General features: G+C 43.8%; 1 protein-coding gene across 1 annotated transcript; it reads left to right on the forward strand.

Annotated features, from left to right (window-relative positions):
* Window positions 1–11: 11 nt before the first annotated feature.
* On the forward strand, window positions 12–21,401 carry ZCCHC4 (zinc finger CCHC-type containing 4). The gene is made up of 13 exons (XM_048509354.1): window positions 12–140; window positions 3,337–3,455; window positions 4,839–4,921; window positions 6,200–6,475; window positions 7,238–7,318; window positions 8,204–8,276; window positions 9,634–9,784; window positions 10,101–10,201; window positions 11,456–11,577; window positions 17,183–17,258; window positions 17,563–17,614; window positions 20,049–20,193; window positions 20,806–21,401. Exons 1-13 carry the CDS (start codon window positions 62–64, stop codon window positions 20,921–20,923), a joined length of 1,476 nt encoding a protein of 491 aa, XP_048365311.1. The 5' UTR covers window positions 12–61; the 3' UTR covers window positions 20,924–21,401.
* Window positions 21,402–22,813: the final 1,412 nt, after the last annotated feature.

The following is a 22,813-nucleotide window of genomic DNA, read 5'->3' on the forward strand; positions in this document are numbered from 1 at the left end:
ACAGCCGCTTGGGAACCGGAAGCGCCGGTTGCACCGCGTGCGTGGCGAAGCTGGAAAAGCGATGGAAGGAGTTCCCCGCTTGGGGGTGGCGCTGGTGCTGGATCGAGACCCCGCTGCTGCAGCCCCTCACTGCCCGCATGGTGAGTCCAAGGCCCGTTTTATTATTTACAGGATACTAAAGGGGAAATGCCTTTTAAAATGTAGCTGGACCATGCCCAATCACTTGGCATCTTTCCCCCTTTCCTTTCTTGGGGGGTAGTGTGGGGGGCATCCCATTGAAGTGGCCCTATTAAGTCATTAGTGCCCTGAATCTATTCCCTTTAGAGCAGGGGTCTCTAACCACTCTGCTGGCAGGGGTTGATGCAATATCATAGATTGGAGACCCCCCTGCTTTATAGCTAAGCCCTGTTCACACGTTACAGTGAACACATGCGCCTCCTGTGTGTATGCCCTTATTTGCAAGAAAGAGCCAATGGGCATCAACTTTGCAACTTGTTTGTTTATTGTATTCAGTTTAATACCCCCCTCCCCAAGCCTAAGCCGGGTAATTTCAGTACATCATTCATAACAACAGATTCCAAAAAAAATTTAACATACAAATAATTAAAACTTGTGCAATAAACTGAATCTGGGGACCGGTTCCTGTCTAAATGTGAGGTGTAAATGAAATGTTTTGCCTTTGTGCGTGTTGAATGTAATATGGGGACTACTGACATAAAAAGAAATCATATGCATTTAAAAAGAAATCAAGGGTATGCTATACACAGAGTGTGCACGCATTAGCTGTATCGTATGAGCATTTGGGGTGGCATCCATACATATTTTCTGTGGCTAGATTTCCTGGTAGGGTTGACGACTGTGAACTGGGAAATACCTGGGGGTGTAGATTGAGGAGATCGGGGAGGGAAAAGACTTTAATGGGGTATAATGCTGTTACCCTTCGTTTTAGGGTTCCAGGATCTTACCTGGTATCAGTAAACCCAATAACTAATACCAAGAGTGGAAGGAAGAACCATTTATTTTGCAGTTGCAAAAGGCACTCTGACAGCATGAAGCTCAAAAGAACAGGCGTGCGTGGAGACAGGAACAGAAAAGACCTGTTTGAGCCTGGCTAAGACCAAGCTTGGAGCCAGCCCTAAGCTCCTTGATCCAAGCCTGGCCTCAGCTGAGCTCAGACTGAAGCCTGTGGCTCTTGATCCCTCTAGCTTTATACCGTTGGCTCTGTCTCCCACCCCCAAGCTCCACCTGAGCAGAGGCTCCAGATTAGCTGGCTTCAGTCTCAGGATGGCGGGGCCAGGGTTGGATCCAGCTCTAAGCAAGATCCTGGAACCCTAAAATTAAAGGTAACAGCTAGGGATCTTGTTAAACTTAGAATCATAGATGTTGAGAGGCAACACGATCTCAATAAACTTAAACACCCAATTTTCAGTAAAATAATGCTGAATAAACTTTCAATAATGCCTTATCTCACTTCTTTGTTTAACGTTAACTATCGAAGAGCCTACAGCCTACTCCATTACAACGCCCTTTCGTCTAACTACCAATGGGATTTATTTTGCCAACTGAGTACCAACTGAGGGTAGAATTTGCAGTTGTCAAATAGGAGGTGTTGAAAACTCGGAACATATATTATTTGAATGCTCATATTATGATGAGATACGTTGGATGCTTCTGTCCTTTGACCAGACAAACTTTCCTTTGGCTAAGAAAGAAAAGGCTAAAATACTATTATCAGATACCAATAAAAATCTAACGTATTCTGTTGCCAGGTTTGCCTGGATTTCAAGTAAAATCAGGAAGGCCCGGCAGAGCACTATTGGCTCTGCCAGCTAATCCTTATTAGTAATTATTATTAGACTGACATTCCACTCATTATCTTGAGCAGATGTTCTGAGTTCCTGAGGCCTATTATCTGCATTTTGTTAACTGTTTTAATCTGTAGATTTGTAATATCTGTAAATTTTATGATTTTAATTCTTTTGGATCTTGCTGGTCAATGACCGTAAATAAACTATGATGATGATGATGATGATGACGATGATGATGATGATGATGATGAAGGTAACGGGATTTTACCCCATTAAAGTCTGAAAGCTTAGAACTGGACCCAACCCTGGCCCCTGTCAGGCTCAAATGGGTTCCTGCTGCTCCCACCTCCATGCAGAGGTCAGGCAAGGGGCCAGCCCCTCACCTGACCTCTATGAGGAGATTGTGAGTGGGGAAAGCCTGTTCACCAGCCCTGAACTTCCCCCCAGTGTGGTGCAGCTGGGGGCACGGGGGCGGGCACCATTTTAGGTAGATATACCCCTAAACACCCTTGCAAACTGAGAGGCTGTGTCTTCCTTTATAATATTAATCAATCTCATTTTGGGTCTTCCCCTGCAACCATGTCCTAAGACAGTGGTGGTGAACCTGTGACACGGGTGCCAGAGGTGGCACTCAGAGCCCTCTCTGTGGGCACGCACAAACAGAGTCACCCCCCCCCCACACCCACATCTAGGCTGGCCTGGGCCACTGGGCTCGATTATTAGCATTAAACCTAAGACCTAATTTTGGGGAAGCAGTGTAGGTAACCCTGTTAAGTGCTGTTAAACCCCACAGAGTTTCATGTGAAGAACTAAAGTGCGATCGTTTACCTTGGAGTAAGCGCAGTTGCTGGCAATGGGGCTTGCTTCTGAGTAAACCCTCCTAGGGTTGTGATTCACCCATTGGGAGAGTTGCACGGTTTCTTCAAAGCAAAACCACCGACAACCACCAAGCTTGCTCCCGAGTAACACATGCCTCTGATCCAACCGTTTTTTTAAAAAACTAAAACCTCAGTATTCAGGTTAAATAGCCATGTTGGCACTTTGCAATAAATAAGCACTCGGTCTCAAAAAGGTTCGCCACCACTGTCCTAAGACAAATAGTTATATCAGTGCAGTTGCGGGGAAAACATACAGTCATAGCACTGAGACAATATCACAGAGCAGGTTATGTTGTGATTGTGGGTTGTATCTGATTAAGGTACTGGGTTATGCTGTCCTTGCACAGAATCTTGTTCTAGTATTTTACTGTAAACGATACGTTTCCTATCAGATCAATGCTTTTCATCTGTAATACTACTGTCAAGTCTTCCAGCAAAAGTTATAAACACCTTGAATGGGATTTCCTGGCCCTTCTCAATATTTCACAACTATTGCAGGGAGATGCTTCCGTAGAATTGTCCCTCTACCTCTCCATTCTCTGGATTGCTCTTTTGAAAGGCAGGAGTATTTTTATGTGAACCTCAAGTAGATTCTACTGTAAGTAGTTATCATTTTTCTCGAAAAGCTTCTAAGTCACACTCTCTTTCAGGGCCCACTCTTTTGTTTGCAAAGATTCGCCAAGGAAAGGAAGAGGGGAGAAGATTTTACGCCTGTTCCGCTTGCAGAGAAAGAAAAGACTGTCGTTTTTTTCAGTGGGAAGATGAAAAAGTAAGCAGAAAGCAGGAGTGGTGTTTGTATATCAGGTTGATTATTAATCCTCATCTCTTTCTGGGTATTGTGTTTACCTGTGGTTGGCTGCAGTGCAAAACTTATGCTTAAATATCTCCCACTAAAATCAGCACAGATCTTGATTTATGAAGCGAAGGGGTTGCATAGAATTATGCACAGCTGTAATAGTCCCGAGATCATTCGATTCTGGAACTGGTTAGATGTGTTTGTGGGAGTGGGAAATCAAGAGCCATAGTAGCTGGTGGACTAAGACTTGAAAAATCCGGGTTTGAATTCCCACTCTTCCAGGAAGTTCACTGTCTGACCTTGGGTTAACCCAGAGGTGGCCAATCTATGGTGCTCCAGATGTTCATGGACTACTATTCCCATCAGCCCCTGTCAGCATGGCCAATTGGCTGGCAGGGATTGATGGGAATTGTAGTCCATGGACATCTGGAGCACCATAGATTGGCCACCCCTGGGTTAACCACTCTCTCAGTTTCAACTGTCTCATACAGTAAAATGGGGTTGGAGGGGGGAGTGTGTAGGAAGGAAGGGGTAAAATCTCCTCCCTTCAAATTAGCAAAAGCAAATTGGCTTCTCAGTGGTGGTGGTGGTGGTGGTGGTGGTTAAAAGAAAAGAGAGTGCCAGGAAGATGATATTTATTTATTTTATAATGCCATTTATCTCCATGAGATGATAAAATAACACGAGCAAAGAAAAGTCCGAAAAGAATCAATGAAAACCGAAACCGATGAAAACTGAGGCAAACTTTTCCATAGGAATCAATGTAAATCCAATTAATCCTTTCTAGGCACTCCACAAACACATTTTTTTGGTGAATAAACATAGTGTTTAATGCTGAAAACAGTAACAAACAATAACACTAGGACCAGCTTCAGAGCCAGTGGACCAATGTCGCACCAGAAAGCTGTCCAAAGAGGTCTGTTTCTGACGCCTCTTTAAGATTTGTCTGAAATGGAGCAAGACGTTGTCATTAAACAAGTTGCAGACACGGCCTGCAACAGCTTTGTCCGGGTGATTTTTCACTGAAAAAATCTATGAAAACCGAAACCGATGAAAACTGAAGGCAATGAAAACTGAGGTTTCACTGTATCACTTTCCTTGAAATAAGCCCCATTGAATTATTCAGATTCTGAGTAGACATTCTCAGTACGGCTCCGTTAGTCTTGTGTATATGAATTTCTAACCATAAAATGTTGGAATTATTATATGTTTGCTTGGGAGTTGCTTCCTTTTGGCTGGCATGTTGATTCTGGGAGGAAACTTTGAAACATCACTTGACCACTTGACTGTGCCTTTGAAACTCTACTGATGGGAATATTTTCACTTTCCATGTTTCTCTCATGTGTGTCTTTTCAGGTGTCCGAGGCTAGCCTTTTAGCTCAGGAAAAGTACAATCGAAGTCGGCAGCCCTCCCTCTCTCACGCGCAAAATGCGGAAAGGTATGGTTGAACCCCTGTGATGAATTGCTGATGTGTGCAGGCCTGTGGACAGTTTGCTAGAAACCTGTGGAACCTTAAACATCCTGAGGGGTATCTTGTCATCTCAGAAGGAACAAAGAAACCAATGGCAGAGTTACCCCAGTCTAAGTGGTTAATTGTTCTCTGAGCTGGATGGTCCAAGCTAACCTCATCTCATCAAATCTCAGATGCTGAGTAGGGTCAACTCGGGTCAGTACTTGGATGGGAGACCACCAAGGAAGGCAAGTGTTGCTATGCAGAGGCAGATAATGACAAACCACCTCTGCACTTCTCTTGCTTTTATGCCCTGTTTCATTTATTGAATATATTGATTTAAAATATTTTAGTCCCGCTCTTCTACTGAACCACTCAAAGCCGCTTCCATAAATTTTAAAACAAACAGCATCTTAAGGGAATGATGACCTAGAGAAAGAGGTGTGGGGTCCAGCCCATTCAGCATGTCTGTCAGCCTCTGGTAGCCCTCAGCAAATTTTGATGAAGATGTGGTAGAGAGTTTTCCCACAGGTTCACCTCCAAAGGAAAGAAATTTTTCTTTCAAATGTTATTAAAGGGTTAGAGATACCCCAGTTCAATATTGTGATGGAAAATAGTTAGCTGAACTATGTATTAGCTAGAAACATGTGATATTATGCAACCCGTATTATTAGGAAGCTGAAGTATGTGAACATGGAGTTTGCAGACTTCATCTCAAAAAGGGGCGTGTCATGGAATGATGTTATCGCTACACAAAGGGAAGTCACATATGACTGTGAAAAGCATCTTTGCCTTTTGATCTCCTGGAGGGAGGACAGGAAATTATATAGAGGTGCTAGGGTGGAACAGAGTTTTCCTGAGAGGGGAAAAACAAAGGATTTGGAATTCCATCTTGAGACGTGGTCAGAGAAGCATCTCTGGGCCATGGGTTCCCGGAATGGGGACAAAGAACCAAAAGGAATGTAACCAGCTGAGCAACCTCCGTGCATTTAAGTTTTATTTCTTTGATTTCTGTTTTTCAATAAAAATCGTTGAGACCTCAGCTGGTTGGAGTTATTGGAGAAAAGAACCCGGGTTTTTCCTCCTCTTCCTCCTCCTCCTCCTCCTTCTTCTTCTTCTTAGGTTTTGCAGGCAGAAGGGCATGGTTTCCTTTATTGTGCCAATCATTTCATGTTGGGGCTTCCTGTTTTCCTGCCACCTTCAATTTTTCCTAACCAGTGAGTCTTGTATCCTAAGGCACTTGTTTAATTTGCTTTACAATGCAAGGTACAAGGAGTTTGCCGTCTTGCCCCTATCGGAAAGGAAGTTCTGTCAAGAATGCCAACAGCTTCTCTTGCCACCTGAGTGGGGAGGACATTCTGGCCATCGGGTACTTGGTGAGATCTCCGTGGCCCAGCTGAGGAGACCCAGCCAGCTCCTCAGACCTCTGGAGAACAAGAAGACTAACGCGCAGTATCTGTTTGCTGACCGGAGTTGCCGGTTCTTGCTGGACCTCATTGTGGCACACAACTTTAACAGAGTCCTTTGCATTGGCACACCGAGGTTGGTCATGGAATACTTTCACTCTGGATTGTTGTTCTTTGGGAAAATGGTTGGTGTCTCTTGTCAGCTTGAGACCGTGACTGGTGCTCATTCAGTTAAAGGAGTGCCTTCTTTGAATTTAGTCTATTTCTGTTTAATTGTTCTTTAATATGTATAATTCAGTTTTATTGCATTGTTCCTGGTGCTGTAATATTGTGCTCATTGCAGCGGTTCCTAACTGTTCTGAGCCTGCAGGTGCGCACCATTGGCATCATGTGGGGGTGGAAAATCACCCCCACAGACCCCCCCCACTCCCAGGGGTGGGGCATGGGTGGGGGTGGATCAGGGCAGGGGGCGCTTGCGGGCGGTTCGTGCCCTGGACGCAGTTCCCTCTCCCTCCGTCACTGCCTGTCTTACAGGAGTAGCATTTCAGGGGCAACTGGGGCAATTGGTCATGCTGGCAGGGGCTGATGGGATTTGTAGTCCCTGAACATCTGGAGAGCCGCAGGTTGCAAACCCCTGACATAGGAGGAAATCCCTTCCATCAGTGGAAATTCTCAATGGGATCCAACCCAATAAGATTCAACTCTGGATATTATTCCAGTACATCCTGTCTCTAGGATATGACACTGAGAAGGAAATGTTTCATATGACACTCATTCCTGAAAAGGAACACGTCTTCCCTTTTTTCCTCCATACTGAGAATATTTAGTATCCTCATTGTTATTGTCTAGGGGGCGTTTGTATTATACACTGAATTGGATTTATGTTAATTTTTTTCAGGCTCCATGAATTGATCAAACTACAATCGTCGCAGGTACCAAAAAATCCCATTAGGAGTCTTTTGTTAGATATTGATTTCAGGTAGGACATTTTTATTTTATTCTATTGAAGTTTAATACCCCATCCTATCCCAGCCAGGGCTGGGCTTACAGACATAATTTAATAACATGTACCAGAAATAATGAGCATAATTATAATTAAACTTTAAAACACTTTAAAAATACCAATGTCAAATAATGGGACTTTGGCAGTTCCGCAGGGACCATTTTGTATGGTTCTGTTTTAAATGTTTTAATGAACTGTTATTGATTTGTTGTGACCCGCTCTGAGCCCTGCTGGGATAGGGCCAGAGGTGGGATCCAGCAGGTTTTCACAGGTTCCCGAGAGTAGGTTACTAATTATTTGTGTGTGCCGAGATGGGGTTACTAAATGGTGATTTTGCCACGTGATTTTTGCCTTAGTTACGCCCCTCCTCTCAGCAGTAGCGCGCAGAACTTGAAGCAGTCTAGCTGGAGGTGCATTGGTGTGCGTGGCAGCCTGCGCCTGCGTGCATTCGTTTCCTGCCCAAGGACCGGCTCAATGGCTGCATCCTTGCCACAGCCCCGCCCAGGAATGCCCCGGCCCTGGAATGCCCGGCCACACCCCCGTCGTGCCCCGCCCAGCCCTATTGGCGCTACGCCACAGTTTGAATCCCACCACCATGGGAACCTGTTACTAAAATTTTTGGATCCCACCACTGGATAGGGCGGGATATAAATTAAAGAAAGAAAGAACGAACGAACGAACAGTAGGCAGTAGACTATGAAACAGGAATCAGGGAGAAGTGAGGGTAAAGGGTTGACTAAAAGACAAGAACACTGCAAATGGAAGCCATTTCTTGACTCGAATCCATGAGCAATATTGACGATCTGATCAACCAGTTTTTTGGGCTTAGACTTTCTAACGAAGGAAATAACTTCTTTACAGGTACTCTCAGTTTTATACAGAGGAGGAGTTTTGCCACTACAATATGTTTAACCATTATTTCTTTGGCGGAGAGGTAAGTGGCAGCCAAGTTCGACGACATGATTATCTGTCTTCTCTCATGTGGAGCTTTGATTGTGTGGTTTTGTTTGGTGTCCCCTCACTAAGTGTTATTAGCGCTCCTCCCTTTTGTGTGTGTGTTTCATTGTGTTTTGTTTGGGAGGGAAGACAGCGAGGTATAAATAATCAGGTCTCGGAAGCTAAGCAGGGTCAGTTCTTGGGTGAGAGACCACCAAGGCAGAGGAAGGCAATGGCCAACCACCTCAGCTTCTCACTTGCCTTGAAAGCACCTTGCTGGGGCTGCCATTAAGGTATGCCCCCCCTCCCCGTGTTCCTGCCCCAAGGCCTCCAACCTCTTGCCAAACCCTGTCATGTTGCGAAGATTACAAAGAGATTAACAGTTTTATGTTTAAGATATTTTTCACTTCTCAACACTTGTTGGTTGAGATCGAAAAAACGACCTCATTCCAGTGGTGGGATCCAAAAATTTTAGTAACAGGTTCCCATGGTGGTGGGATTCAAACAGTGGCGTAGCGCCAATGGGGCTGGGCGGGGCACGACAGGGGCGTCGCTGGGCATTCCGGGGGCGGGGCATTAATAATTTCTCTGTTACTGTAAAAAACTCTTACTGTAAAAAAAAAAGTTCCTAATTTCCAGCTGGTATCTTTCGGTCCATAATTTAAACTCATTATAGCAAGTCCTATCATCTACTGCCAACAGAAACAACTACTTCTCCTCTAATTGACTGCCTGACAAATACTTAATACTTTCAAATACTTAATTTTGTTTCTAGAAATCAAAAGAAGGATACTTTCCTTAAACAAGGAACTTTACCATATTTCTAAAACATGTTTTTAAAACAGCCCAACAGGGAGAATCATCCCGTTTTCTACCTTCGCTAACCAGCCACATAGGAAACAACAGGACTTTATGGTTTTTGGACCTAATGGAATTTCTAACGGAAAAGCAGACCCAATTAGTAACCCCCTCACGGCACACACAAATAATTAGTAACCCACTCTCGGGAACTGGTGAGAACCTGCTGGATCCCACCTCTGCCTCATTCCTTATCAGGGGCGGAACGAGGGGGAACTCTGCACAGGGCGCGCATGCACCCTTGCCGCAGCACCATCCACCCCCGCCCTGGAACACCTCTGGAACGCCACGCCCCCGGAACGCCACGCTGCGTGCCCAGGGCATTGCGCCCCACCCGGCCTCGTTGGTGCTACGCCTCTGTTCCTTATGCAAAGAGGAATTAGGGGAGGCATCTGTGAAAGCCCAGCAACAAGCCAGGTTCATGCACATTTTTACTGCATCTCGGTTAAACCTGACGTGTGACTGCTGCCTGTATTTGGACCCTTGATCTTTTGCAGGCTGCCCATGACACGTGCCAGAAATTCTTGCAACGAGACGAAGGCAAAGGGGTCATCCTGGTGGCTGATCCTCCGTTTGGAGGCTTGGTGGAAACTCTGGCTTTTACTTTCAAACAGCTAATGGCCATTTGGAAGCAAACTGGTCATGCAGGTAATTGTCGAGGCAGCAATTGGCAAAGCAAGTTTTTTCAAAGTGTTGTTTGCTTTTAAGCCATGTTTGCAGCTCTGACTTCAGATACTTTAAAGATATTTCAGATAGACTGGTACCAGTTATGCAAGCTTTAACTCTGTATATTGGTTGTCTAAAGCTATAATTAAAGACCTGGGGGTCTATGGCCAAGGTCCATTGCAAAATTGCTTGTGAGATGCTATGCTGTTGGGCTATTTGCATATCTTTATCACCCGGCTATCTTGTCCGTTTTAAAAAAGCAAACCAATCAACCTCTCTGTCTGCCTTGCTTACTTAGACGCTGCCAAAAAAGAGCTGCCCGTAATTTGGATATTCCCGTACTTTTTTGAATTGCGCATTCTTGACATTTTCCCAAATTTCAGGATGCTGGATTATCAGGTAAAGTCAAAATGCAGTAAAAGTCGAGGGAACTTTTAAAAGAAAAGGAAAGTGCAATCTTTTGGGAGTCTGTTCTGAGAATTTGATTGATTGAATGTTTGATCCCCCCCCCCCCCCGCCAACACCCTTTTCTGGCCGAAATCCAGCTCAGGGTGGCTGACAATAGTTAAAATATACAATTAAAATAAATATATAATGTAAAATGACATTTAAAATCTTACCAAAAATCTTACCAAAAGACAGCACCTTTTGGGGAGAATTCACGGGGAGGAAAAGGGAAGGGCAGGAAGTGGCATTAATTTTGTTTCCGTGGCGATGGTAGGTGCTAGCTCTTTGGGGGATGTTTTATGTCATGCGGTTAATCCAAACGGTCTTCTGCTCCTGAGCTCTGTGAGAAGAGTTTGGATTTATATCCCCCCTTTCTCTCCTGCAGGAGACTCAAAGGGGCTCACAATCTCCTTGCCCTTCCCCCCTCACAACAAACACCCTGTGAGGTAGGTGGGGCTGAGAGAGCTCCGAGGAACTGTGACTAGCCCAAGGTCACCCAGCTGGCGTGTGTGGGAGTGTACAGGCTAATCTGAATTCCCCAGAGAAGCCTCCACAACTCAAGCGGCAGAGCTGGGAATCAAACCTGGTTCCTCCAGATCAGAGTGCACCTGCTCTTAGCCACTATGCCACTGCTGTGGCTTTCCTAGCGGCAGTTTCTGACGTTGCAAAGGATGCTGCTGCGAGAGAGTCTTTTCTCTCCAAAGTTGCACACACGGGTTTTCTGGAGCAGCGGTTTGCGATATCCAAGCAGCTTCACAATAGGAGACTGTTATGTCTTCAATCCATGGATTTTGATGTGGAATTTGGACCTCTCTTACCCTGGGTAAAAGCAGACAAGTGCATCCCATAATGTTGCTGTGAACTTTAACTCCTGAGCTGTGGAGGCTGATCTGGGGAATTCAGATTAGCCTGTGCGCTCCCACACATGCCAGCTGGGTGGCCTTGGGCTAGTCACAGTTCTTCTGAGTTCTCTCAGCCCCCTTTACCTCACAGGGTGTTTGTTGTGAGGGGGGAAGGGAAATGAGTTTGTAAGCCCCTTTGAGTCTACTTACAGGAGAGAAAGGGGGGGATATAAATCCAACTCTTCTTCTTCTTCTTAATCTGCTTTGAGCCCCAGTGGCAAAGGGCAACTATACATTAAGATCGTAACAACAACAATAATTACTGATAATGTTTTCACACCAGTCCTTTGCTTTCATTTTCTAGGTGGACTATGATAACCATGCCCTCTATAAACATGGCAAGTCGGGCCGAAAACAGTCCCCTGTTCGTATTTTTACTAACCTTTCACCTCATTCGATAGTGCTTCCTGTGGAAGAAGGGTATAGGTAAAGGTCTTGTTCATATTATTATTATTATTATTATTATTATTATTATTATTATTATTATTATTATTATTATTATTATTATTATTATTATTATTATTATTATTATACACATAACAACACAGCACAAGTGTCTGGAATTCATCTCTGAATATCGAGTCCTTCCCAAGGACCTAGGATATTAGAGGTATTTGCGTAGAATGTGTGCAGTTCCTAGAAGTGCTGCTTTCTGCAGCATGTGGACTGATGTTCTGTCCAAGTTTAGGCTTTCCAGATGTTTTTCAAGATTTCTTGGGATTCCTCCTAGAGCACCGACTACTAGTGGGATTACTGTTGTTCTTTTCTGCCACAATCGTTCAACTTCAATTTGTAGGTCCTTGTATTTTGTGATCTTTTCCAGCTCTTTGTCCTCTACCCTGCTGTCAACTGGCACAGCAACATCTATGATCCAAACATGTTTTTCTCTATCACTGTTATGTCTGGGGTGTTGTGTGCCAGGTGTCTGTCTGTTTGAATTCTAAAGTCCCAGAGTATTTTTGCTTCTTCATTTTCTGTGGTCTTCTCTGGCTTGTGCTCGTACCAGGTCTTGCTACAGGGCAGGCCATACTTTTTGCAAAGGTTCCAGTGCACCATTGCTGCTAGCCTATTGTGACGTTCAAGATAGTCAGTTTGGGCTATTTTCTTACAACAGCAGATGATGTGCTCCACAGTTTCATCACCCTCTTTGCAGAGACGGCACTTTGGGTCATTGTAAGACTTTTCGATTCGTGTCTTTATTGCATTTGTCCGTAATGCTTGCTCCTGGGCAGCAAAAATCAGGCCTTCAGTTTCCTTCTTTAGAGTTCCCCTTCTGAGCCACACCCATGTTTTCTTGCTGTCAACCTTCCCTTCAATGTTCTTAAAGTACTGCCCATGGAGTGGCTTGTTTAGCCACTGCTCCTTTCGTGTTTTAAACTGTTGGACTCTATACTCTTTTGATTCTTTGGCTTTCAGCATCTCAGCCTTGTGGACTTCTTTCAATGCTGGCTCTTGACTTTCTTGGATGTATTCTTTCAGGCCTCTTTTCTCTTCCTCTACTGATTGCTTGATGTGGAGCAGCCCTCTTCCTCCTTCTGACCTTGCTAGGTAGAGTCTGTCTACATCACTTCTTGGATGCAGTGCTCGGTTGATGGTCATAATTTTCCTTGTTTTTCTGTCCAGGATGTCCAATTCGGCTTGTGTCCAGTTAATTATGCCAGCAGTGTAGCGTACTACAGGCACCGCCCAAGTATTAATTGCCTTTATTGTATTTCCTCCATTTAACTTTGATTTCAAAATTTTTCTTACCCTTCTAAGATATTCCTTCCTAATTGCGCCTTTGACTTCTGCATGCTTGATGTTCTCTGCTTGCAGTATCCCCAAGTATTTGTAGCTTTCATTCACTGGTAAGCTCTTTATTTCTATGTCATTTGGCATATTCACACCTTCACATGTTGCAAGTTTACCTTTACTGAGTTCCAAAGTTGCACACTTGTCAAGTCCAAAATCCATTGCAATGTCAGTGCTAAAGACTCTCACTGTGTTCAGTAGTGACTCAATCTCTGCTTTTGATTTTCCATAGAGCTTTAGGTCATCCATGTATAGAAGGTGTGAAATTTTTTGGTGAGTTTCTTGCTGTCTGATATCCTTGACCTGTTTTCTTCTAGAATTACAGAGAGCGGAATCATTGCAATGATGAAGAGTAGTGGGGACAGGGGTCTCCTTGGAATATTCCCCTTCGGATGTTGATTTCCCCTATTCCTGCTCCATTGACTATTAATTCTGTTTTCCAAGTGTGCATTGCATTCTTGACCAATTTCTTGATGTTTTCACTGACTCCAATTATCTCCAGGCAATGAAGTATCCAACTGTGTGGCAGTGAATCGAATGCTTTCCTGTAATCAATCCAAGCTACATGCAAGATGGTTTTCCTTCTTTTGCAATTCTCAAGGATCATTTTATCTATGAGCAGTTGATCTTTTGTTCCCCTACTGTTTCGTTTGTTTCCTTTTTTGTTCTGGGGGCAGCAAGTTCTTTCCTTCCAGGTGGTCTTGTATTGCATCAGCTAATATGCCAGTAAAAAGCTTAAAGGTTGTTGGTAGGCAAGTGATTGGCCTGTAATTGCTAGGGATTGCTCCCTTTTCTTGGTCTTTCATTATCAGAAACGTTTTCCCTGTTGTCATCCATTCTTCAATTTGGCCTGTTTGCAGCACCTGATTCAACTGTTGGGCAATTCTTTCATGCAAGTTGGTCAGTTTCTTCAGCCAGAATCCATGTAGTTCATCACTGCCTGGGGCAGTCCAGTTCTTCACCTTTTTTGCTCGTTTTCCAACCATTTTAGTTGTTATTATCAGGTTGTCCATGTTGTTGCTGCTCAGTTCTGCCTCCACATCTTTGGCCCAACTTGCATTTTGGTTGTAGTTCTTTGGGCTGTCCCAAATGTTTCTCCAGAACTCAATCGTTTGTTCTCTGTCTGGCTCTCCTGTGTTTCGTTTCACATCTCCACTTACATTCTGGTAGAATCGTTTCTGGTTGGAGTAGAAAAGTTGATTCTGCTTGAATTGAGCAACCCTTGCTTCGAATCTTGCAATCTTCTTTGAAACTGCCACCAGCTGTTGTTTGACCACCTCTATTGCCTCATTGAGTTTCCTCTTGTCCAGGTGGTACCTCTTAACTAGGTCTGCTTTGATTTTGTCATTTTTCAGCTTCTTCTCCTTCATGCTTTATTATTATTATTATTATTATTATTATTATTATTATTATTATTATTATTATTATTATTATTATTATTATTATTATTATTGTAGATTTCACAGCTGCCAGATCTTTAGCTGGTTGTTGGCCTTCATTACAATTCGAGCCTCACCCAGAGGCCTAGGAAGTTGTAATGTATCGGCGTAGTATTCGTGCGGATCCCAGCAGGGCTGCCTTCTGAATTTGACAGATGTTAATTTTGTCAATTTGAAGATGTTTTAAGTGCTGCCCTAGTGTTTTTGGGATGGCGCCCAGCATGCCGATTACCACTGGGACGATCTCAGCTGGTTTGTGCCATAGACGCTGAAGCTCGATTTTCAAATTATGATGATGATGATGATGATGATGATGATGATGATGATGATGATGATGATGATGATGATGATGATGATGACGACTGAGGCTGAGATTAAGGTTGGGAGACGTGTGATGGAATAGTACTGTAAAACTAGCAAAATCACACATGACTGTGAAAAGCATCTTTGCCTTTTGATCTCCTGGAGGGAGGACAGGAAACTATGCAAAGGTGCCAGGATGAAACTTCAAAGGCCTAAGTTACCTCATGGCCTGAACAGAGTTTTCCTGAGAGTGGGGAAACAAAGGTTTCAGAATTCCATCTTGAGACGTGGTCAGAGAAACATCTCTGGGCCATGGGTCCGGAACGGGGACAACGAACCAAAAGGGACATAACTACCTAAGCAATCCCTTAACCGCAATCATGTTTTATTTCTTTGAGTTCTGTTTTTCAATAAAAATCGTTGAGACCTCAGCTGGTTGGAGTTATTGGAGAAAAGAACCCAGGTTTTAATGAAACAAGCGTGGCTCTCCCAGGCTTGCTTTCATGATAATTATTATTATTATTATTATTATTATTATTAAATTTCCAGATTGCTTTCCCCCATCTTGATGGGCTCAGAGCGGTTTACAATGATAAAATGCATATAATAAAAGCAAAGACATTCCAGCCATAAATTTGTCTTTACATCACCCTAACCCATATCCTAAAGCCCAGTGAGGGGGGAGCAATCAATACTTATTGAAGGATATAGGAGTAATAAGTTAAGAAAGGAACCAAGAAAGGAAGGAACGGCATCATAATTTTGTGCCGCTGACTCATAGATATCCCAGCTCCGTGGGGTTTTCAAGGCAAGAGATGAACAGAGGTGGCATTGCCATTACTTGCCTACACAGGAACCCTCGTCTTCCTTAGTGGCCCCTTTCACCTGCTTAGCTTTCAAGTCCTGATGAAATCAGATTCATTGGGGCTATTCATACTTCTTCATGTTGCCTGTAGCTAAAGGTATTTTTGAAAGTGGTAATTTTCAAAGTACTGATACTCTTCCCTGGGTACCCAGGCTAGCCCTGTGTTATCAGATCTGAGAAGCTGAGCTGGGTTAACCCTGTTTAGTACTCAGATGGGAGACCAACAAGGAAGTCCACAGTTGCTATACAGGGGCAGCCAATGACAAACCACCTCTAAATGTCTTTTGCCTTGAAAACACTACTGGGTTGCCGTGAGTTGGCTGCAACTTAATGGCAAAATGAGAAAAAAAGAAAGTACAGTGGAACCTCTGTTTTCTTTGCCTTCGGTTTTCATCGATTTTTTCAGTGAAAAATTTGTCTCGGTTTTCATCGATTTGCAGTAAGGTGCAGGGGTTTGTGGAGAAAAATCACCCGGACAAACTGTTGCAGGCCTTGTCTGCAACTTGTTTAATGACAACGTCTTGCCCCATTTCAGACAAATCTTAAAGAGGTGTCAGACAGCTTTATGGTGCGACATTGGTCCACTGGCTCTGAAGCTGGTCCTAGTGTTATTGTTTGTTACTGTTTTCAGCATTACTTTTTCCTAGAATAAAACAAATGTGTTTTTGGTATGTTTTTTGGAGTGCCTAGAATGGATTAATTGGATTTACATTGATTCCTATGGAAAAGTTTGCCTCGGTTTTCATCGGTTTCGGTTTTCATCAATTCTTTTCGGACGGATTACCAATGAAAACCGAGGTTCCACTGTACTGATATTAACTCAATTTTAACAGCAACTAGTGAAATGTCTCCTGGGTGAAACTGATTTTATTATTATTATTATTATTATTATTATTATTATTATTATTATTATTATACACATAACAACACAGCACAAGTGTCTGGAATTCATCTCTGAATATCGAGTCCTTCCCAAGGACCTAGGATATTAGAGGTATTTGCGTAGAATATGTGCAGTTCCTAGAAGTGCTGCTTTCTGCAGCAGGTGGACTGATGTTCTGTCCAAGTTTAGGCTTTCCAGATGCTTTTCAAGGTTTCTTGGGATTCCTCCTAGAGCACCAACTACTAGTGGGATTACTGTTCTTTTTTGCCACAATCGTTCAACTTCAATTTGTAGGTCCTTGTACTTTGTGATCTATTCCAGCTCTTTGTCCTCTACCCTGCTGTCAACTGGCACAGCAACATCTATGATCCAAACATGTTTTTTCTCTACCACTGTTATGTCTGGGGTGTTGTGTGCCAGGTGTCTGCCTGTCTGTATTCTAAAGTCCCAGAGTATTTTTGCTTCTTCATTTTCTATGGTCTTCTCTGGCTTGTGCTCGTACCAGGTCTTGCTACAGGGCAGGCCATACTTTTTGCAAAGGTTCCAGTGCACCACTGCTGCTAGCCTATTGTGACGTTCGAGATAGTCAGTTTGGGCTATTTTCTTACATGTGCTCCACGGTTTCATCATCATCATTATTGTTATTGCTGTTGTTATTGTTGTTATTATTAATTCGATTTGCTAAGCCACCCACCCCGAAAGGGCTCTGGGGTGGTATACAATGCTAACTGTTGTCTCCGTCTCTGCTAGGTTTTGCTGCATCTGTCAGCGATATGTGAGTTCAGAGAACCAACACTGCGAAGCGTGCAATGCATGCACATCCAAAGTGAGTGTGTCTTGGAAAGAGGCTGAGTATAAATATTGTGTAGTGTGCCTGAGTGAGTGACTGACAAGATTGGGGGTGGGGGAAGAGGGAACGCCCCAACGGGAAGTGTAGGCTACAGTTCTGTTTGTGTTCTGAAACTTTTTTTCTGAGTAAATACAGACAGGATTGGGTGGTAAAACTTCCCAGTGTTTCTGGGCCCAGAGAAGAAGACTGGTGGTCATCTTCTTCGAGGCCATTATCTCAAGGGCCCTCTGCGGTTAATCCTGTCGTTTCAAATCTGTGCCCAACTTTTTCTTTTGAATAGGATGGGAGACGATGGAGACACTGTTTTCTTTGCCAAACGTGTGTGAAACCTTGTGAGTATTTTTGGGTTTTTTGAATCACACTCGAACTGCCCTTCCAGTGGAACTTCCCCGTTCCAGTACAGAGGGAGACCAGACCGCTTCAGAACCGACCTCAAAGCAGCCTTTTCAAATGACAGCCACTGGTTAAATAGCCGATGCCATTGAGCTGGCATGATCTTGCCAGTATAGGCAGTGGAATTCCAGTATAGGCAGTGGAATTCTGGCAAACCCCCAGGATACCTGGGGTCCAACCAGAGAAGGGGATTCTGGGAGTTTGCCAGATAGCAGGGGGAGGTGTTCTGCCTCCCTTTTCTCTCTCTTTTTTTAAAAAAGGTAAAATTTACCTCAATAAACAAAGTAAACATATACATATACATAAAACATAGAGTTTCATATCCTTACAGTTCCCATCGAGTTTACTACCTAAATTTACATTTACATTATAAGAACATAAGAACAAGCCAGCTGGATCAGACCAGAGTCCATCTTGTCCAGCTCTCTGCTACGCGCAGTGGCCCACCAGGTGCCATTGGGAGCTCACATGCAGGATGTGAAAGCCTTCTGCGGCTGTTGCTCCCGAGCACCTGGGCAGTTAAGGCATTTGCAATCTCAGATCAAATCAATACCAGAGAATGGTATACTTAGAGGCAAGAGGAGGTGGTTTCAACCCCTTTCTCGTTTTCTAATTTTTATTTCAGTACACAAAGTAAACAGACATGTACATAAAACATAGATTTTCATATTCTTACCATTTCTATGCAGCTTACCATCTAAATTTACATTTTTTTAGAATTACGTTACTCTGCCTTTTCAATATATCGAATGATGTATTTATTATAAAACAGACATTTGCCTAAATCTTTCTTCTTTTTTTGGTTTTAACATTATTTAACTTTATTTTTTTCAACTTTCAGCTATCTAATACAAAAAGTTTCATTTTTCTTGAAATTCTAAAATTGATCTATTATGTACAAAGGATATTAGTTTTGCCATTACCACAGACTTAGTTAATTGCTCATCCATTCATTTAAGTCTGGCTAGTTCTCTGTCTTCCAGTTTGGCGCCATCACCACGTACTTAAATCATTCGTCGTATGTTTTTGGAATATGACTTGCTGCAATATTTAATAACATATTTTTCAGACTCGTCTCAAATTTGAGTTTTAAAATCTTTCTCTCCAACCAATTGTGGGCCATGACCTTGGTGATGAAAGGGAAATCAAATGTACAGTAAATAAATGAATAAATAAAATGATTCATGGCAGAGTTCTCACTGTAGCAAAACGCTTTGCCAGAGTCTCTTAAATCTTGATACACTCGAGTCTTCCTGAACACCAAGAGCAATGTTGTTAACGCGGGTTAACCAATAAACTTAAAGAAGCTCAAGAAAGCTCAAGCCGATACAGAATAAAATCAATTTGATTTTTATTCAGCCAACTAGGGCAATAGAGTATCATGGGAGCCACGTAAAATGACAGTGTGTTCTTACTTTTATAGCATTCAAACAGGTGACATCAAAATGGCAAAAAAGAATACACCCCAAAATGCCCACATCATCAATCAATCATAAAGAAAGGTGGAAATTTTCCCTTTCCATGTTTTGGGGTTGTCCAAGACCCTTACTGGAAGATGTCAGTACCTGGTTCTTTGACGCAAGATGAACTAGGCCCCTGTTTCTTTCTTATCTGTATTGTCTTTTGTTGCCCTTCTTCTTAGACAAAGAGCTTAAACATTTCCATGTTTCTCTCTTCTGTCTCTAGAAGAAGGGCAAATCCAAGGTATCTGTCTGGGAGCAGTAAGACCTTAAAAACAGTTGAATTTGCACATTCTGTGTAACTCTGAACAAGGGGCATTCTGCTGGGCTATCAAGCTTGCCTAGTAACAGGAAAAGGATAGATTTTCAGGCCTGCATTGTTCTTTGTTCAGCTGCATTATGGTTGCCAACTCCCCATTACAGAAAGAAAGTAATAGAGGGCAAAAAGAAAACCTTTGCTTTAACAGAGTATATTCCTCTTATGCCTTCTGCGCCTACAATGTGATCCATTTGTCTTGGGCATTTGCCCTGAAGGCCTTTCTCTTTTGTTTTAGCATTCCCTCAGTACTCTTACTGACCTTCCTTCCTGTTCGTTCGGGTGTTTTGTTTAATTTCGTGTGTGTTTTAAGTTTGTCTAAATGTTTTGATCGTTCACTGCCTGGGGGACCCTAAGTTGGGTGGGAAAGTGGCTTTAAAATGTTTAAAATAAATATTGATCGATAGGAGGCAAATGCTTTGTTAAAAAAAAAAAAACCCTGAAGGATTCGTTTCACTCAATAGTGTTCGATATCTGATGGGAGCGAAGAAGAGCCTTAAAAGGTCTTTTTAAAGAACTCTTCTTCAGGTTGGAAATTCTCTTGAGGTATATGTTTCATTATTGGCCTTTTGGGGCCTCTGATCCTTCGTTTTGCAGCTTGGGTCCACTGTCCCGTTTGTAAGCGGTGTGCGCTTCCGAGTCACTCTTGTAAGAATGCTGATCCCGGATGTTTCGTTTGTGGAGCAGCGGACCACAAGCGTACCGCCTGTCCCAATTTGCGTGCGGCTACAACAGTTTGCCGGTAGGTTGATCACGGGGATGCGCGTGGTCATTTCAGTAGATTGGACGTTTCCCATGCAAAATATAAATGCTTTGTGTATTTCTTTTAAATGTTCTTCTATTCTATTATCCCATCAAGTTCTTAATGTGGTTTCTACACTGGGATTGGGTTAGGGTTAGGGTTAGGCAAAGTGCCACCAGGCCTGGCAGAGGCCGCAACCGGGCACCCCTCAGCCCCACCAGGCTGCCCGGGACTGCCGCCAGCTCAGGTAAGTGGGGGGAGGGGTGCCATTTTCTCCCGCTATGCCTCTGCCAGTATCCATGGTGTTTCCCCACTTCTGAAGTAAAAACTGCAGGTTATGCCTTGTATATAACAATCTGTGAATTAAAAGTAGTTACTGCTGCACCGGATGGTTATTGCAGTGAGGAAATGGGCAGACATCCACCCCAACCTTTTTACAGTCCTCGCTGCTCACAAGCAGTTATGGAGGATGCTGTGATGTGGAAGCAGTTTGAGCTTTTGCAAGGCGTTCTCCTTCAGCTTCTGGAGCCATTCACTGTTGACCGTGTTTGATATTTTTAATGTTATATACTAGTAAGCGCAGTAGTCAAGGTAGCTTGCCTTCTTTTGCAGAGGTGGCCAGAAGTTGAATCAAAAGAAGAACAAAGTGAACGCAAACGTTAGGAGAAATGGAAGGAAGGCAAAGACTGCCAGACGAAGAAAGAAGAAATCAAAGAAGCTTCTGGCTTAAAATTGGGAAGATTTTTTTGGAAACGTTTCATCGTGTTTATCCGAGGCCCCTGGTTTTCCTCAAATTTACGTTCAAAGTCCAGCTGACTTGAGTCTGCTTCGTGCAGCATTGAATGAAAATGTTACCAGATTTAGGATTGGCAAAACAGGCCAGCCAGATTTCTCTCCAAGGGCTGACTGCGAATGAAGCATCGGTGGAAACTGCCTGCTATTTGCCATAGGGCAGATTTGCTGTTAAGAATGCAAAACAATTTAATTGAATAGTACTTTTCATCTTTGGGGGCATTTGAGGGAAAAAAGATATCCCCAAAGCATTCTGAAATGCATTGCAAGTAACATCAAATGTAGGGTAAGGGAGGAAATGGGTGGGGAAAGACCACTGAAGAGAGAGGAGTACCTTCTGTAAGTGTGCATATTAAATTCTTTTCACCCATTTTGGAATTAAACTGTTCCTGTGTTTGCCGGCTTATACATTTGAATTGGTGCAGAGGTGATTCTTTCACAGATCTGTAGACAATCCTGTAAATGGATTTTTGTAGACAGATTCAGTGGCGGTTTCTGCACGGGCTGAATGCAATGGCTTCAGCCCGGTAAAACACCGTTTTGGCAGGGACCCTTTGCACAGGTGCCGCTGCCAAATCGATGCAGCAGCGCTCTGTGCCCGCCAAAACGGTGTGTAATTTCAAAGGCTTCAGCTTTGAGAGCTGAAGGTTTTCCCTCCTAAACGCCGGCTTTCATCCCACTGCACCATGCGAACGGGCGGCGGTGGAAGCTGCCGTTTTCCCCTCCCTCCCACTGGTTCTCCCAAACTCCTCCCTTGAGAAGCTTCTGCTGGCAGCAGCCGTGGCTCTGTGCCATTCGCTCTGAGGAGGGAAGGGGACACGCCCCCTGGTCTCCGGTGCTTCAGCCGTCGCTCTGGCCATGGGGGCGTGTCCCCTTCCCTCCTCAGAGTGACGATAGAGCAACGCGGCTGCCAGCAGAAGGTAAGGAGGCATTTGGGGCGGGGGAGAGGAATACGCAGCTGTGCGGAGCTTGCTCCCACAGCTGCGCATCCCATGGGGCCATTTGTGCGAACGGCCTCAGAGCCTGCATCGGCATGATTGATGCCGATGCAGGGTCTCTCCCTTGGCTGTGCGGAAACCGCCTGTCTTTGCTGGAAGCTGCATAGCTCATTTTCTGTTATTTACTTGTTTGTATAACTGTGGGAGTCATATCCAGATTCATGCTGTGACTTCTTATTCAGACAGGACACAGTCCAAATGATCTCAGACAGGCCATTCCACAAGGTGGGGGCCCCCAACAGAGAACGTACAGGCAGGTGCCAATCCTACCCATTTGTTGGATGGCGCCTTTGCTCAGGTGCAAAACTGTCACAGCAGAGTACCGTGGGAGAGGTGGTCCCACATATATGAGGGTCCAAGGTCATGCTGGTCTTTGTATGTGCTTGCCAAGATCTCAAATTGAGCCCAATAACTGATGGGAAGCCAGTGGCTGCAGAATGGATGTAATGCACATCCTCTATCCCAGTGATGGCGAACCTTTTCAAGACCGAGTGCCCAAATTGCAACCCAAAACCCACTTATTTATCGCAAAGTGCCAACACGGCAATTTAACCTGAATACTGAGGTTTTCGGTTGGCTCAGAGGCGTGTGTTACTCGGGAGTAAGCTTGGTGGTAGTCAGTGGCTTTGCTTTGAAGCAACCCAGTTACAGCTCTTCCAACAGGGTGAGATCACTGACCCTAGAAGGGTTTTACCTTCCAGAAGCAAGCCCCATTGCCAGCAACTGATCTTACTCCCAGGTAAAGAATCGTGCTTTAGTTCTTCCCATGAAAATCAGTGGGGTTTACCAGCGCTTAACAGGATTACCTACACTGCTTCCCCAAAACTAGG

Source organism: Sphaerodactylus townsendi, linkage group LG10 (assembly GCF_021028975.2).
Source record: "Sphaerodactylus townsendi isolate TG3544 linkage group LG10, MPM_Stown_v2.3, whole genome shotgun sequence".
NCBI classification, from domain to species: Eukaryota; Metazoa; Chordata; class Lepidosauria; order Squamata; family Sphaerodactylidae; genus Sphaerodactylus; species Sphaerodactylus townsendi.

Bases quoted from the DNA above. Each gene is read 5' to 3' on its own strand.
- ZCCHC4 (XM_048509354.1), top strand. From the start codon at position 62: ATGGAAGGAGTTCCCCGCTTGGGGGTGGCGCTGGTGCTGGATCGAGAC. The intron at 141-3,336 runs GTGAGTCCAAGG...ACTCTCTTTCAG, and splicing joins AGCCCCTCACTGCCCGCATG to GGCCCACTCTTTTGTTTGCA. The intron at 4,922-6,199 runs GTATGGTTGAAC...TTACAATGCAAG, and splicing joins CACGCGCAAAATGCGGAAAG to GTACAAGGAGTTTGCCGTCT.